Source organism: Coffea arabica, chromosome 2c (assembly GCF_036785885.1).
Source record: "Coffea arabica cultivar ET-39 chromosome 2c, Coffea Arabica ET-39 HiFi, whole genome shotgun sequence".
Lineage (NCBI taxonomy): Eukaryota > Viridiplantae > Streptophyta > Magnoliopsida > Gentianales > Rubiaceae > Coffea > Coffea arabica.
Genome location: NC_092312.1, coordinates 4,880,879 through 4,895,713, shown reverse-complemented (window position 1 = coordinate 4,895,713; position 14,835 = coordinate 4,880,879). Strand labels below are relative to the sequence as shown.

Here is a 14,835-nt window from a genome sequence, read left to right as displayed (position 1 = left end):
GCCTTAATCCAAATAAGATAGATAAAATCACTTCCTCTCTCTCATTTTTTTTTCCTTTTTCATTGGTGTTCTTTCCTTTCCTTTCCTTTTAGTATTTCCTTTCTTTCTCACATATTATTGTAACTCTGGAATTTCGGTACAAGTTTTTGAATTTTTTTGGTTTTCAAGGTAGATTGTTCAATATGAACAAATTTGTCAGAAGAAAACAAATCGAAATGAATTTTAGAATAGCTTTGCGTTTCACATTCAATAGACAAGGAACGAACCCATTCGTTGGTCCAGTTTCAGAAGCATATTTCTGTCATTTCCTATCTCTTTCACGGATTGCCTTGTGTATTTTGCTTCACTTTCAGTTCTGGTTTTCGTGCGAGATGAAAGAAAGAACAGTCTTGAATTGCTCTCAGGCCTGCCCAGAGTAAATAAACCATATGCCAAGAAAGAATAGATGCTCCTTTATGACGAATATGGGGAAAAAAACGCTACGAATTACTTCATCATTTATCACAGATTGCTTACTCCATCTTCTAACTTCCAACCCCACTGCCTGACCTCAAGTCCCCAGAGACGAATAAAATCTATTATTTGTACAGATTAGATCCAACGCTACAATGGCAAGTATTTCTTTGGACTTGTCAGTGTACACCAGCACCCAACAATGGTTCTTCAATAATGCCTTGTTGCAGAGATGACTAAGCTCCCTGACATTGGGAGAATCTGCCCTACCTTCTTCAGCTTACTTTTTATGCTAGATCCTCCTGCAATAGTTTAGACGAGTGTAAATAAGGTATCGTCAGAATGCCGAAAGGTACTCGAGTATATGGCGTGCCAGAAATTGTTGATTCCGCGACTACAAAGTACAATCTACAAGACTGAAAAAACAATACCGGTTTGACTAATAAAATAAATAGTTAAGCAAACAAATATAAAAACTCCTGTCAAATGCACTCCAACGTTGGCAAACCATAATCATCAAACAAAATTTATTTACAAATACACACCGCTCTAACATGAGGACTACACAGGAATACATAAGACATCATCAATTTTCTCTCAAGCAGAAACCGATTGACATGTTTTTGACAAAAAAAACATTTCACAATAATGATATACGGAAATAATACCTAAAATTAAAAATTAAAAATATGTAGAAATAAATGATGCATGATAACAGAACTGAAGCCACACAATGTGAGGACCTCTTAATCCTGGGAAACTAGTCTTACCTTCCTCGCTGTAGGCTTCTTGATGCCTCAGCAAGTGCAACGAGCATATCAAGGAAACTTGTACTTCTTTCTACCTTAATGCTTATTTAAGGTGCTCCCATTCGCAGCTGGCTGATATTCTACCAGTAGACAAGCTTCAAGCAGTCTCAAAGCAAATCTTCAGTTCCAGTCAATTTCGCAAATTCACTTTCATTTATAGCACCCCTTTTTAGCTTTTTCAATAAGCGGTATTCCTGTGCCATCTCGTCATCATCCTCAACTGATTGAGCAGCCCGTCTTTGCCTGGCTGTTTTCTTCCTCATTACAGTGGCTGTAGTGGTTGAGGCTGCTTTTGGCTTCTGTACCTTCTGTTGTTGTTCAGCTGCTTTTTTTGCCTGCAAGTTCTTCTTTCTTTGTTTCTCACGAGATTTATCCCTGCATAATGGATTTACCGATTATCTAGTGCACTGTATACTAGAAAAGAGAGTCCAGTGGGACAATGAGCATGCTCATTCTTGTTTGAATGATTCAGGATACTAAGCTTAATTTTTAGCATCAACCAAGTAAATGCAACAACAAATTTCACTAGAACACTCGTACACTAGCATCCCAAAGTTCTCAATGTGTGTTGATAACTAGCATATTCAAGTTGTTGATGCCTCAAAAGGATCCAACTCTCATTGACGAGATGAGGCTAATAAAACCACAATTGGGTGGCAGAACCAAATATATAGTTCTTGATTCCAAGGGCAAGACTAGGTTAAGCTGACATTTCACATCCCCACCCCGCCCTCCACACCCCCGCCCCAAAAAAAAAAGGAAAATCCCAAAGCCAAAGGGAAATTCCAGAACTAAAAGAGTAAATGATTAACCAATTGCAAGTGTGTCAAATCCTATGAAGTAAGCTGAAAACTTTGAGAAGATTCTTACTTGTACTTGATCTCATCAAGGCTTATATCTTCAAGTGGTGTAAAACCCTCAGTAGAAAGATTGTGATGCTTCAGGTCAGGCATTGCAGGGAGCTGCAATAAGCCATAACCCATACCCAATTTCCCAATCTCAAGTTCTTTCCACCTGCAGAAAGGAACAATGAGTCTTCCAAGAAAAAACAAGATTCATATTGAGCGTATACCATAAAATTCACTAACCTGAATATATAGGAGCAGTGATGCTCTTTGTATGCACGGATGTAGGAAACAAAAGCTCTAAGCCCTTTTTCCATGACATCACGATCCTTTTTTGCAGCTGACCTTATCTGCAAAATGCAATTCCAATCATTTTAATGGCACCATAAGCCAAAGTGTATCTAAGAAACAGAATTAATGGTGACGTATTTTCCACCGATCACATCAAAGTTATGTTTAAGCTGCAGCTCACTGTTACTCATGGCACCAAAGCAAGGATTAGTATTGGCCAAGAATCAATATATTTGAAGACATCAGGTGCTGGAAAATTAACATAGTTAGATGTGGCTAGCATCATAAAAGGATATCTGAAAAGCAGGGGAATGTATGTTTTTGTCATAATTTACACTTCATTAGGTGATAACTAAATGCTCCACTTGGCTCCTCCTCATTTTCCTCTCCTACACCAAAGCCATATCATTGGTGGTACCAGGATTCAGCAAAGAGGTACACATGCACACACATATACCCATACCTATGTAAACTAACATAGAGAGAAGAAACTTTAAACTGAAGGAGCCATCAAGCAGAAACTCTACATAAGGTATTCCAGACACAAGCCTTTTTGTATGAGGTATTTGCATAAATAACTAGCACAAAATAGCCTCACACAATTACCTCCTTTGACCTCAACAAAAAAAAAAATCCACTCTCTCCAGCAATACACACATACATGTAGAAAAGGAAGGGGGTGGTCCTTGTGTAGCCAGTATAAAGGCCAAAAATGCAGAAATGAAAAGAATAAGATTCAAACATAAGTTCATGAACAACCTGTGGGACAATATCACAAACATCATCTGGGCTTTCTCTCTCTTCAAGTGGAACCCTCCTTACTCGAAGGAACTCAACATATGCTTCCTCCTGTTCGAACATACAGGAAAGAAAGCATTCAACTATAAAGCACTTCATAAATGATGTTCTGCAGAAAGCATAAACAAGACATACAAGTCATACAACAAATGCCAAACCTTTGGTAACAAAAACACAATAGCATTTCCTTGCCGTCCCAACCTAGCTGTTCGTCCTACTCTATGAATAAACACATTTGGATCCTGAGGGGGGTCATACTGCATATAAAACAGAAGCAGTCAACTTCTCTAGTAACTATCAGCATACGATACAAAAGTAATGATAGTGCCAATTAACTACCATTAAGTTACCTGTACTATGCAATCAACTCCAGGAATGTCAAGACCACGTGCAGCTACATCGGTGCATAGAAGGACGCCACTTGCCAGAGATGTGAATGAAGCCAACGCTTTTTCCCTTGCAGTCTACAGCAACCATACCCCATATATAAATAAATATATATTATGTATGTGTGTGTGCGTGTATAAAATGCATATTATCATGGAATATATTTAGAGAATGCTGCTCATAGGTTTCACTTATTCATGACAAGGTCAAAACAGTTACCTGCTTCATCTTTCCATGAAGTGAGATTATAGATAAACGCTTTAGAGCAGATATTTGAGGAAGAACAACTCCCCAGTAATCCACACAAGCACAGGTCATAAAATAACTGCAAGATTATGCATCTTTATGTAGACCATCTTCTAATAGAAATACAGCATGATTAAGATAATCTTTCACAATTACAAGAAATAAAATTCAAAGCTCACATTATAATCTTCTTAGACATGTTCTGAGTAAGGAGTTGAACAAGCTGCGATGGTTTCTTATCTGCTTCGCACTCCAGATACTGCAGAAGGGAAAAAATAAATTAATGAGCTGCCCAGAAAGCATTATTTAAACATATCACACGTATAAATAGACCAGATGCCTTGATCTCCACAACGGTAGAGACGTTCAATCCACCTCAATGTGAAGGCCAGAAGGTGTTTTTGATGGTGCCTGTTGTTGGGAGGATGTTGGATTGTCTAGCATTTTCATTTCTGCTTGAACCTCAACCCTTACAGGATTTCTTAATCCTGCCTTGGAAAGCTCTTCAACAGCTTCAGTTTGAGTAGCTGAAAAAAGACCAGTTCTACGAAGCTTTGGTAAGCGTGATATGATGGCATTTATCTGCTTCTGGAATCCCATATCCAACAGCCTGTCAGCCTCATCCAAAATGAGAATCTGGAGAAGAGAACATATTCGTGCTAGTAAGAATCAACAAAGGACCAAGCATATTCATGTATACACTTTAACTATGGCCAACAAACAAAGTGATGATTATATTAGAATAAATCGTATTCTAGTCCAAAACCTCAGACATCCTGTGAAAGACGAGGGCAGAAATTATGAGATCAGGCACTGACCAGAGGCTATAAGCTCCCATTTTTCCTAGTTGGGAAAGGAATTCCACTAAGTAAAAGTAGCCTATCCTTTTTTTTTTTAACAAAAATAAATAAAGCATATCCTTTTTGGAAATATTTGTGTACAAAATCACATAAAAGTGGATCCTGAGTATAAATTTGTGGCTTACAAATTACATCGAGAAAATGCGTGTCAAGGTGTTTTATAGTCTAGTTCAAAAAGAAATATTGCTGGCCTTGACTTTTAGAGTACCATGGTCTTGACTTTCAGAAAAAACATACAATCAGAATTACCAGCCCATATACAAGTGTTTATAAACCTATTTAACGAAGCCACATAAAGAGGAATCCAACTAAACACCTCAAGATTCCGAAAATCCAACAAGTCCATACGCTCCATTATGTCAAAGAGCCTGCCAGGAGTGCCAATCAATAAATTTGCACCCTCTTCTTCTAATTTCCTCACGTCCGATTTTACTTCTACCCCGCCGACAAGAAGCACAGACTTTACATTTGACAACGTGGAGATGAATGGCTGTGCAACATGGTATATTTGCGATGACAATTCCCTCGTGGGTGATATGATTAGACCAAGTACCTGTCCGTATTTCAGACTTTAGCGTCAAAATAGAACCAAAAAAACAGAACTCCTGATAAATCTTCCATTCAAAAATTTGATGCACCGTATACACACACACAAATGAAACTGAAAAACATGTCAAGTATGGAAGAAAAAGAACCCTGTGAATAGTGACCGATTCAGCTGCCGTCACACTAATAGCAAAATGTAACCGATAAAAGTGAGGCAATTACAAAATGCATTAAGTGAGCAGCAGATTTCAGTTTAAATGGCTAAATTAGGCAGTTTTACAACTCCCAGAAGCTATTCACTTCAAGAGGGGAAAAAAGGAAAAGAATTTAGAAGCACAAGTAATTCTAGTTTGTCAAATTCCAGGAAAAAGCAACAAAATAAACACGAAAACATTGGATTAGCAGCTAGATGAGAATGGTATGGAGCAGAGGATGACCTGATGAGGTTTGGGGGAAGAGGAGCGGCGGAGAATCTCGACGAGAGGAACGAGGAATGCAAGGGTTTTGCCGGAACCGGTGGCGGCGTCAACGGCAACGTCTTTGTAGCTGCAGAGCAAGGGTATAGTGGCGGCCTGAACCGGCGTACAGAAATCAAAACCGGAATTAGTAAGGGCATCAAGAACGGGCTGGGAGAGTGGGGGTTTGAGGTCGGAGAACCTAGTGTCGGTTAAGGCTCTGTTTCGGTTGGAACCTTGGGCGGACGCCATGGTCTGTCTGTTTTTGTTTTTGCGGGGCTGTCGAATGGTTTGCGTCTTTATCATGGAAGGAAGTTAGGAAGGACATCGAGTTCATGAAACCCTTCCTAAACGCTCCACTTTTGACATTTGTCAACTTAACTCAGAGTTAAACTGGTTTATTATCGGTAAAAGCATTATGAGTGTTTGTATAACACAATTATCTCAAATAATATTTTACTTGTATCGTAAATATATTTTTCAATCCATCTTTTTATATTTTTAATTATCTTTTTATTTCATATACATCACATCATAAAAAATGCTACAATAATTATTCCAAATAATATTTTAAATAATACTCTATCCAAACAAATAAATTAATTTTATTAGAATGTGCTATTCAAGTTTCTGGGTTTAATTAAGGAAAAAATAATTCAAATTTTGAATTATTCACATTTAAAATAGTCCTCAAAATCAAGTTGATAAATTTTAGTTTTTCGATTATTTTTACTCTAAATCCATCACGTGACTTACACATAATCATTTTTTAGTAGCAAAAAAAGTTAGATCTCATTTGTAATTAAAAAAACTTAGTTCATATTTATTTTTGTCCCTAAAAATGTAAAATATGACTAAAATTATATTTATTTATCACTGCTAAAAATTTGAGATCAAAACCGAATCAAAATTCATTTTTACCACTATAAAAGTGGAATCTAATCTTTTTATAGATAAAAAATGACTACACGTGAAGACATGGTAATTTCAAGTTAAAAAATGGCCGGAAACTCAGGTTGAAATCAATTTTTTTTGGAGGAGTATAAATTTATTATTTACAAAATAAAGGACTAAAAAATTTATTTAATAAAATATGAATGACATTTTAAATAATTTTTTCTTTAATTAAATATGAAAGATTATAAAGTAGACGCCTATAGAAATATTGAAGGATGCAACGTTACTGAATCAAGCGGCCTTGATGCAAGCTTATTTTTGCCAAAGATTTTAGTTGATCAAGTTTTTAATACTTTAAAAAACCAAAAACTAAAGTATACAGCTCCTCGTAAATTAAAGTTTTTACTTTAATCGTACTAATAAACAATGGCTTGAGATTTACCAAAATAAATACGATGTCCAGTAAAATAAATATTTCAATGAAAATTCTAATAACCATTTTCGGCCCCGTTTGAAAAGTGAGTTTTTGGGTCTTTGTTTAAAATTTTATTGTGACTTATTGTAGGAATTTTTTAAAAAAATTTTGAAATGTGTTTTTTTTTTAATATTTTGAAGTGCCTAGTTTAAAAACTTTGAAAATTTTTTTGAGATTATTGTAGTTAAAGTTTTTAAAATACTTATAGCTGATAAATTTGGCAAAAACTTGGCTTCCAAACAAGGCCAATCAAGCCTATGCTAAAATCACCGGTTATATATATATATATATATATATATATATATATATATATATATATATATATATATATATATATATTGGGTCAATTACATTACCTCCCCTGAGGTTTGATCATATTATCAATCAATCCCTATAATTTGTTCAAATAACGGTCTCACCTTCTGAATGATCAAACATTTAACAAAAATCCCTTAATGCCGAAAATGACCTTATTGAGGCCATGTTGCATTAAAAAAAGAACATATTTTTATTTTATTAACCCTGAAGCAATAAAAAAATAGAAAATTTTTTTTGCTTATTATTTTATAAAAATCATATCTTTGCTTCCATAAATAGTTTTGAATCAATAATTATTTTAAATCTTAAAAATGAATATTAAAAATTAGATAAATTGAAAGAAAAATAAAAAAAGAAGAAATTATTTTAATTCCTGGAATATGGTTCAAATTGAGGAAAGCATACCTTGTGCTCTCCGCAACATGCCTTGAATCACAAATTTGAACCATACTCCAGGAATTAAAATAATTTATTCTTTTTTTATTTTTCTTTCAATTTATCTAATTTTTAATATTCATTTTTAAGATTTAAAATAATTATTGATTCAAAACTATTTATGGAAGCAAATATATGATTTTTATAAAATAATAAGCAAAAATTTTTTTTCTATTTTTTTTATTGCTTCAAGGTTAATAAAATAAAAATATGTTCTTTTTTGAATGCAACATGGCCTCAATAAGGGCATTTTCGGTATTAAGGGGGTTTTTGTTAAATGTTTGATCATTCAAAGGGTGAGACCGTTATTTTGATAAATTACAGAAATTGATTGGTAATATGGTCAAACCTCAGGGGAGATAAATGTAATTAACCCATATATATTTGCAATAATTTGTGTTAGTTAAGTGCTTAGAGCAAGCCTAGATTCGGTTTTAATCACATTACGTGGAGTACAACAGGACAAGATTGCTTTTTCCTAAACAAACTTCCGGCCCCACCCTGGCCAGGTGTGCGTTGACAGCGTTGTCCAACGCTTACGACGACGTCGTCACCGGACCAGAGTTCTTTCTGTAAATCCATGAAGGAGATTTCTTCTTCAGCTCCTTGTAATCCACTTCTTCACCCAAATCCTCCAATTCCGTGGCCGATTGATACTTTGCAATGATTGATAGGATAGCAGTAACAAAGTAGAAGCTGAAGCTGCCCGACCCAACCCTCAAACCCATTGCGGGATATGTTGGACATGCAAATTGTCGGAACAGGGACGATGGATCCCACCAATTTTCGCAATCGGTCACCCATTCTTATTCCTTTGCTTTTCATAGCAACGATTTTACACAGACTCAGCTTCAACTCGGTGTTTGCTATATGCGAGTTCAGCTACAGGGACCATAACAGGCTCTACAACTATAGCTTAGCTTCCCCACTTCGTAAATTTCCCCACGGCGTCCTCAGCGAAGACGGGTATTTTCTTTAACACCTCACCACCTCTTTTTTTAACTCTCGTATATTAAATTCTTTCTTTTTGAGCTTTTTTAAATATTTTTTGTGAGTATAACTAATGTCCTTATTGGCATTGATAATGGGTCCATTTGCACTTTCTGTTTTACCGATTTCGCTGCTATTGTCTCTTTTTCTTTCTAAAAAAGATAATGAATGTTGCTTTTAGGAATTTTTTTTTTTGGTCCCGGGGGATTTTTTTGTTTTTGTTTTTGTGGTGGTGGGGTTGGGGGGAGGGGGAGAGAGGGCGTGGGGTTCATATAAGAAAAAAGACCACAAGCTTTATGCTGATGATGCCATCAAGTTGAGCTTGGGGAACTTTGTTCATTCAACTAATAATAAGGAAAGAAACTTTGGGGGGAAATGTCTAGTCCAACTGTGCCAAATCAGTCAAGCAATTCAAGTACATGTAATGCCGGAGCTAAGTATCCACTGACCTTGTCTTGGGCGGTTTTCACTTCCTAAAAGCAGTGTTAACCTGGGAATGTTTTTACTTAGTTAATGAGTAATAAATGTTTCTCAAATAAACTTAGATGGGGACTCTTCAATTGAAGTTTGAGTTTGATCTGTTTTGTTTCTAATACAAATTATTATTTTGATATATGGCTGATAGGTTTTACAAGGTGGCAGTTAATGAGACAGTGCTTTGGTTTCAGGTTGGCTCTATCAGGTTGCATTGTACTTCAGTATTTCCTTTTCACGTATTAGATTGAGCCTTTAATTGAAAGTACCGTAAAAGCATGACTGGCCTAACTTGCTAAGAACAGCAAGAGACTGCAATTTTTTTCTCTTTTTCATTCGTTTACTTTTGTGTTGTGTTGACATGTCTTTCTGTCGTTTTCAATTTTGCAGCTGTGTGATGTAATGCTTTTCAACCATGATCCTCCTACTTGTATTGACTGCATGGTGAGTTTTTCTGAAGTTGCACCTGCCCATCCTGTAAATGAGAGGATAAAATAATTGAAAGTCAGTAACTGTTTCATAGATTTACTCCTGTATCTTGTAGAATATCTGATGGATGCTTACATAAGATATATACTTGGCTGATGCTGTGAACCCATTAAAGTCATTGTGTTTATTTTGCTTTATGTCAGAAAATTATGGAGTCTTGTCTAACATTCAGCTGAACTTTGTCATAATTCTTATATTGTTCCTCCTCCACCTAGATGAAAATCTGAATGACATGATTGGTATCTACTATTGTAGGACTGTGGTGGTCCGTCACGCTGTGGCATGGGTTGTAGTGCGCTGGTCACAAATATCATTCAAGGTGAATAATGCATTTCACAGTAATCTTCATTGAAATATGTTTAATTTGGCCAGTTTACTTGATTTAGAGCCTTGTTAGCATCAGCTTTGGCACGCGTGTGGCTTTTGGGAGGGGGGCCCAGGGGGTGGGGATATTGCTGTTAAAGAGTATGATCCGTTGCCCTGTAAATAGTGAAACGATACAACTTGCAGCAAAATGAATTACAACCAAAGACTTACTATGCCATGGATCAACCAAATTTAGATATGGTTCTGTTTCCTTTTTTAATTGGGATTGTGTTCCCTTTTCTCTTGTTGTTGTTCTCCATCTGGTTATTTTCCATCTTTCTTGGTAAGCTCTGTTGCCTTTTTTGCTTTGGCCCCAAGAGAAAAGGTACGAGGACCTAAGGAAAAAGAAAGGAACAACAAAAGGAGAGGATTAATATACTGAAAGGATAGGGAGGCACTTGTTACATGAATCTCCATTCAGTAAAGAGTGCAAGCAGTGAAATACTAAAGAGATAGTTTGGAGCCATTTAAATGAAGTAATTCCATACTTGACAAGTAACATCTTGCATACAGGTTTGGTTTCGGGAGCCATTTGGTTAATCTACATAAAATATATATTCCTATTGTTAAATTTGTTACACAAGTTTATTTCAAAACCTTGCACTAAAAGGGTGCTAGATTGTTGCCTTTGGGATGGAATAGGTATCTTGATACCCTTCTTTGGGAGGAAATATATATTACTGGGTATGACTGAAACTGAGATGCTTGGATGGTCAGTCTCTGGCTTTCAGAAGAAAATGTAATCTTCTTTTGTCATGTTAGATTCCTATGTGTTCAGTTCATATTTCAGATCTTAAAAAGTGGCTTTCATTTCAATATATGCCCATTCTTGATTAGAATACAATGGAGAACGTTTATGTACCTAATAAAGGCAGCGGGTCCTCTTCTCCTGCAATGCTGATAGATCTTATGTGGTGTTGTAGGTTATCCCATTTGTAATTCTGTTGGACGTCTATCAAGCACAATTGTGTATCTTATAGGTAACTTTGTTCTTCCTGTGATTTTAAGCAAATGTTCTTTCATTTCAAAAGTAGATGGTGTTAATATCTAATTAGGGAGCTTGCTTGAGATGAGGTTTTAGATGAATTGACAATTGCTGCTACTTTGATACTGCATATGTTATGTTTCTTCATTTTCACGTGGATTTGGCCTGCCAAGGTGCTTCATATAGATTGTTTTTGTGAGCTCTATTTGACTAATGTTTTCATCTGTTGTTTGCTTAATTTTATGAGGCAGATAACAAAAAGCCACACATGGGTGTCGTTGTTAAGATGTCAAACAGCCAGCCAAAACTGAACTGTTCAGTCTCTGTGTCTGTTATCTGTGATTATAATGGAGTTGAAGTGAGGGCTTTTTTCCTTGCTTTTCTGTTTTTGAAGTACATTTTCCATGCTTTGTTAATAAACAGTCTTCCAATGCTAAGCATGTTCTTTTTTTCAGGGCCCTCGGATGCTTGAAAAAGTTGGAACATGTGACTATGTGAGTTCTTACATTGAGGAATCACTTCGATTTTGAGTATAGAGTTAGCACTTTGTGCTATTTTACTTGTAAAACTATATATTTTTGGTTTTTTAAGTTTGTTTACAGGCACAGGCACCTACATAGATTGAAAGGTTAAAAAAAAAAAACATTATGGCTTTAGCTGTATTGTGAACTGAAAATGACCAGATACATTCTCTCCCCCAGTTATTCTTTCTTCTGTGATACGTTTGGCTATACAGCATGTAGCTTCTTCACTGATCTTCCTGCCGAATGTGAATGAAGTGTTTCATGTTGCTCGAAAGCATGAAGAGAAATGACAGGTCAAAGACTGGTCTTCATGTTTTGGTAAAATGGCATAGAATGCTGAATGAATTTCAACAGAAAGCAAATTTCTCCTCTTATATGACTAATTTTAGGATTGATCGCGTTCTTGATTGTCATTATCTAACGACATCTTATTTGTGCATGTGTTTTTTACTCCACATAAAAGGACAACCATCCTACCTTGGTATATCTGGATAGAGAAAACTGCAAGTACTGCTAGATTTGCGTCCTATCCTCTCTTGACCTTGTTTAATTAAGAATTTAAACATGTTTTAGGTTTATTTTCTGCATTTAGATTCTTTATTGAAGGATAAGTCAGACTTCCAAGTGCACCATTTGCTGTTTTCTTGTTTAAGCTCGTCTTATTGACAGGTTACTCAACTAAGGCATCCTGCTGGGTGTGCTAAGGTGATATCCTCACATGGAAGTGGATGGGGTTGGTTTGGTACTTTTTTAGTTATGTAAGTATATAGCCACTTCAGATTTTCCCCTGTTTAATATGCCTTGCCTTTATTTTTATTTTATTTGGGCTGTGAGAGGTAAGATGCGATTCCTTGTGGATTCCAGAAACATCTTTGTTCACTAAATGATTTTGTTCTCAGAATCTTATGCCTATTCGGGGCTTACCTGCTGGCTGGTGTTGTTTATCGATATTTCTTCTTGAACATTCATGGAATAGATGTGAGTACTAGTCGGCTTTCAGTTCTTGTTCCTTGAATGATTTTGAATGATTACTACCTGGTGCTTTTCCTAGCAATGTAGCACTATTAAATTATTGAGGGTTCATGTTTCAATTTGACTAAGCGTTATCTGTCTCTGCTATTTAAGCCATGTTAATCTTCACAGTACGCCCTGTCAAGGCCCCTTTGCCCTTTTCCCTTCCATCCTTGATTGCATACATGAGATATAGTTATATAGTGTGAGATTGACTTTTCACTGACAACCTTGGGTGTATAGCATGAATGCTGAGCAACTTGTATTCGTCTTGCCCAGATCGTTTCTGTTGAATCAACTTTAATGTTCCTACTTACCAAAACAATCTTTAATGGTCTCCTCCTGCAACTTTCAGGCAATTCCGAACCTGGAATTTTGGGCAACTGTACCACACAAAGTTCAGGTAGTTGCTTACTGTTATAATAACTTTTGCTAGAAGTGAAAGCAAAGTGGTATTTTTCTATTTTCAGTAATTTTTGCACTTGATTTCCCTCCTAGATTCTAAGTTACTATTTAACCTTTTCTCCTTCTATACAGTAAACCAGGGATTGTGACATTTAGAGGGATTAGGATCGTAGGAATCAGAATAGGTCTACCTGTATCGTAATGGTCCTTTTCTTCTGTTTTTGTTCTTAAGACACTTTTTTGCAGTAGAGTTTTTGGCTGCTTGGCTATGTTATCAACTCTGAAAACATGCTGCTCCAAACTACTGGACATTGCTATTCTGATTGTTAAACGTACGGTGTATTATTACATATTAATTTGCCTTGTCAAAGTTGAACATAGAAAGCCTCAGATCTCAAACTTGAGCTTAAGTAGAAGATCATATGATTAGGCCGTTGAAGTTCTACATAAGCAATTTTTTGAATTGTGTCTGATGAACTTGTAACTTAAACGGGATACTAATAATATTTGGTTTTCAGTTCTTTGGGTTTTTATTTTTTTAAATATTTTGTGACTTAGATTATAATGTGTCAAGTTACTGGTTATAGACAGCATTATCTTTTTCTGACAATGTATAGTTGTGATTAGTTTTCATCTTTCAATTGATGTGTCTCCCCCCCCCCCCCCCCCCCCCCCCTTTTTTTTCATGTTTATTCTTCCTGTCTTCCATGGTAGGAAACCTTCCCCCTTTCTTATATTTCCTGTCTTTTCTCACAGAAGATGGTCTCTCATGGCTTTGAGTCTCTACTGGAAATATCTAAACATCTACTCTCTGTCTTTCTCTGGATTTGCAGAGTTTTTTTGTAGCTTTGGTCCGGAGATTTAGAGGACCTTCTCAAGGTTATAGGAGCTCCTATTCTCCGGTCAATTTTTGAACAATGAGAGTAATCTCCGAGGTTTGAACGTACATCAACTTCTGACATTTTTTTATGTACGAGATTCTACAATGGGGCGATGATCGTAGTTTTTGGACGTTTATGAAAGCTGATTTCTTCTTCAAAGCAATTTTTGGAAATCTGACGTTCTGAATCTCTTCAAAATTCTCCTAGCCTGAACCCATTCCAGGGAGACATTTTGGAAGCGGCTGGGAGGCTTGTTCTGTTGTTCTTTATAGGTTCTTAGGAATGAGTTTGTTATCCTTTCTTTATAGGTTCTTTATAATTGTTAATTCTGTTTAATTTACACACACACACACACACACACACACACACACACACATATATATGAAATAGCTATTTTAATCAGAGTTATTTTTCACTCCTACGTAGCATGTTTAATTAAAGAAAATTAATGGGTTATGGGTCACATGAGTTATACCCATATTAAATCCTATTTGGTTTATATTATATGTTTAAAAATTATCTCTAATTTTAAAATAACTTAAAAAATAACTAATTATATCTTAATTATATTGATTTAAAAAACAATTAATCTTATCTTAATGATTTTTCTTTCTATCAAATTATTACATATAGAACTATAATAAAATCTTTTTCAAATCACAATTATTAAAGTCTTACATATTTCAAATTATTTTCTTAATCACAATTATTAAAATCTTACATATCTTAAATTACTTCCTTTCATTATTCAGAGGATTAAAATGCTCTGTGCATTCTGCCATGCTAGTATAGGTACTGAATCTGATCTCGCCTAATCGAGCTGGTGCCAACAGGCTGTACAACAAACCAGACCCGTTCTACCAATCTAGTGTTTGTCAAATTCCGCAGGCAGCCT

At 35.8% G+C, this 14,835-nt stretch overlaps 2 protein-coding genes across 6 annotated transcripts; one reads left to right on the top strand and one right to left on the bottom strand.

The window, feature by feature from the left end:
- Window positions 1–429: 429 nt before the first annotated feature.
- LOC113730310 (DEAD-box ATP-dependent RNA helicase 18-like) lies at window positions 430–6,045 on the bottom strand. 2 transcript variants are annotated; one of them, XM_027254930.2, is made up of 12 exons: window positions 5,673–6,044; window positions 5,006–5,242; window positions 4,205–4,465; window positions 4,009–4,088; window positions 3,803–3,908; window positions 3,547–3,660; window positions 3,355–3,453; window positions 3,158–3,247; window positions 2,351–2,457; window positions 2,133–2,276; window positions 1,224–1,637; window positions 430–755 (listed from the first exon to the last, which is right to left on the bottom strand). In XM_027254930.2, the coding sequence occupies exons 1-11, from the start codon at window positions 5,994–5,996 to the stop codon at window positions 1,370–1,372; spliced, it is 1,830 nt and encodes a 609-aa protein (XP_027110731.1). In that variant the 5' UTR covers window positions 5,997–6,044; the 3' UTR covers window positions 430–755; window positions 1,224–1,369. The 2 variants fall into 2 exon arrangements, with proteins under 2 accessions (XP_027110731.1, XP_027110732.1); XM_027254931.2 differs by lacking the exon at window positions 5,006–5,242 and having other exon boundaries at window positions 5,673–6,045.
- Window positions 6,046–8,256: 2,211 nt separating this feature from the next.
- On the top strand, window positions 8,257–14,361 carry LOC113730309 (uncharacterized). Of its 4 annotated transcripts, none has more exons than XM_027254929.2 (11): window positions 8,257–8,781; window positions 9,431–9,473; window positions 9,670–9,723; window positions 10,024–10,087; window positions 11,058–11,114; window positions 11,371–11,477; window positions 11,575–11,613; window positions 12,313–12,401; window positions 12,543–12,621; window positions 13,010–13,057; window positions 13,893–14,361. In XM_027254929.2, exons 1-11 carry the CDS (start codon window positions 8,552–8,554, stop codon window positions 13,971–13,973), a joined length of 891 nt encoding a protein of 296 aa, XP_027110730.1. In that variant the 5' UTR covers window positions 8,257–8,551; the 3' UTR covers window positions 13,974–14,361. The 4 variants fall into 4 exon arrangements, with proteins under 4 accessions (XP_027110730.1, XP_071929883.1, XP_071929882.1 ...); XM_072073781.1 differs by having other exon boundaries at window positions 8,268–8,781; window positions 13,816–14,361; XM_072073782.1 differs by lacking the exon at window positions 12,543–12,621 and having other exon boundaries at window positions 8,264–8,781; window positions 13,816–14,361.
- Window positions 14,362–14,835: the final 474 nt, after the last annotated feature.

Bases quoted from the DNA above. Each gene is read 5' to 3' on its own strand.
- LOC113730310 (XM_027254930.2), bottom strand. From the start codon at position 5,996: ATGATAAAGACGCAAACCATTCGACAGCCCCGCAAAAACAAAAACAGA. The intron at 4,089-4,204 runs GTGGATTGAACG...TCCCTTCTGCAG, and splicing joins CTTCTGGCCTTCACATTGAG to TATCTGGAGTGCGAAGCAGA. The intron at 2,277-2,350 runs GTTAGTGAATTT...TCCTTTCTGCAG, and splicing joins CACTGCTCCTATATATTCAG to GTGGAAAGAACTTGAGATTG.
- LOC113730309 (XM_072073781.1), top strand. From the start codon at position 8,552: ATGTTGGACATGCAAATTGTCGGAACAGGGACGATGGATCCCACCAAT. The intron at 8,782-9,430 runs GTATTTTCTTTA...TATGGCTGATAG, and splicing joins GGCGTCCTCAGCGAAGACGG to GTTTTACAAGGTGGCAGTTA. The intron at 9,474-9,669 runs GTTGGCTCTATC...TCAATTTTGCAG, and splicing joins AGACAGTGCTTTGGTTTCAG to CTGTGTGATGTAATGCTTTT.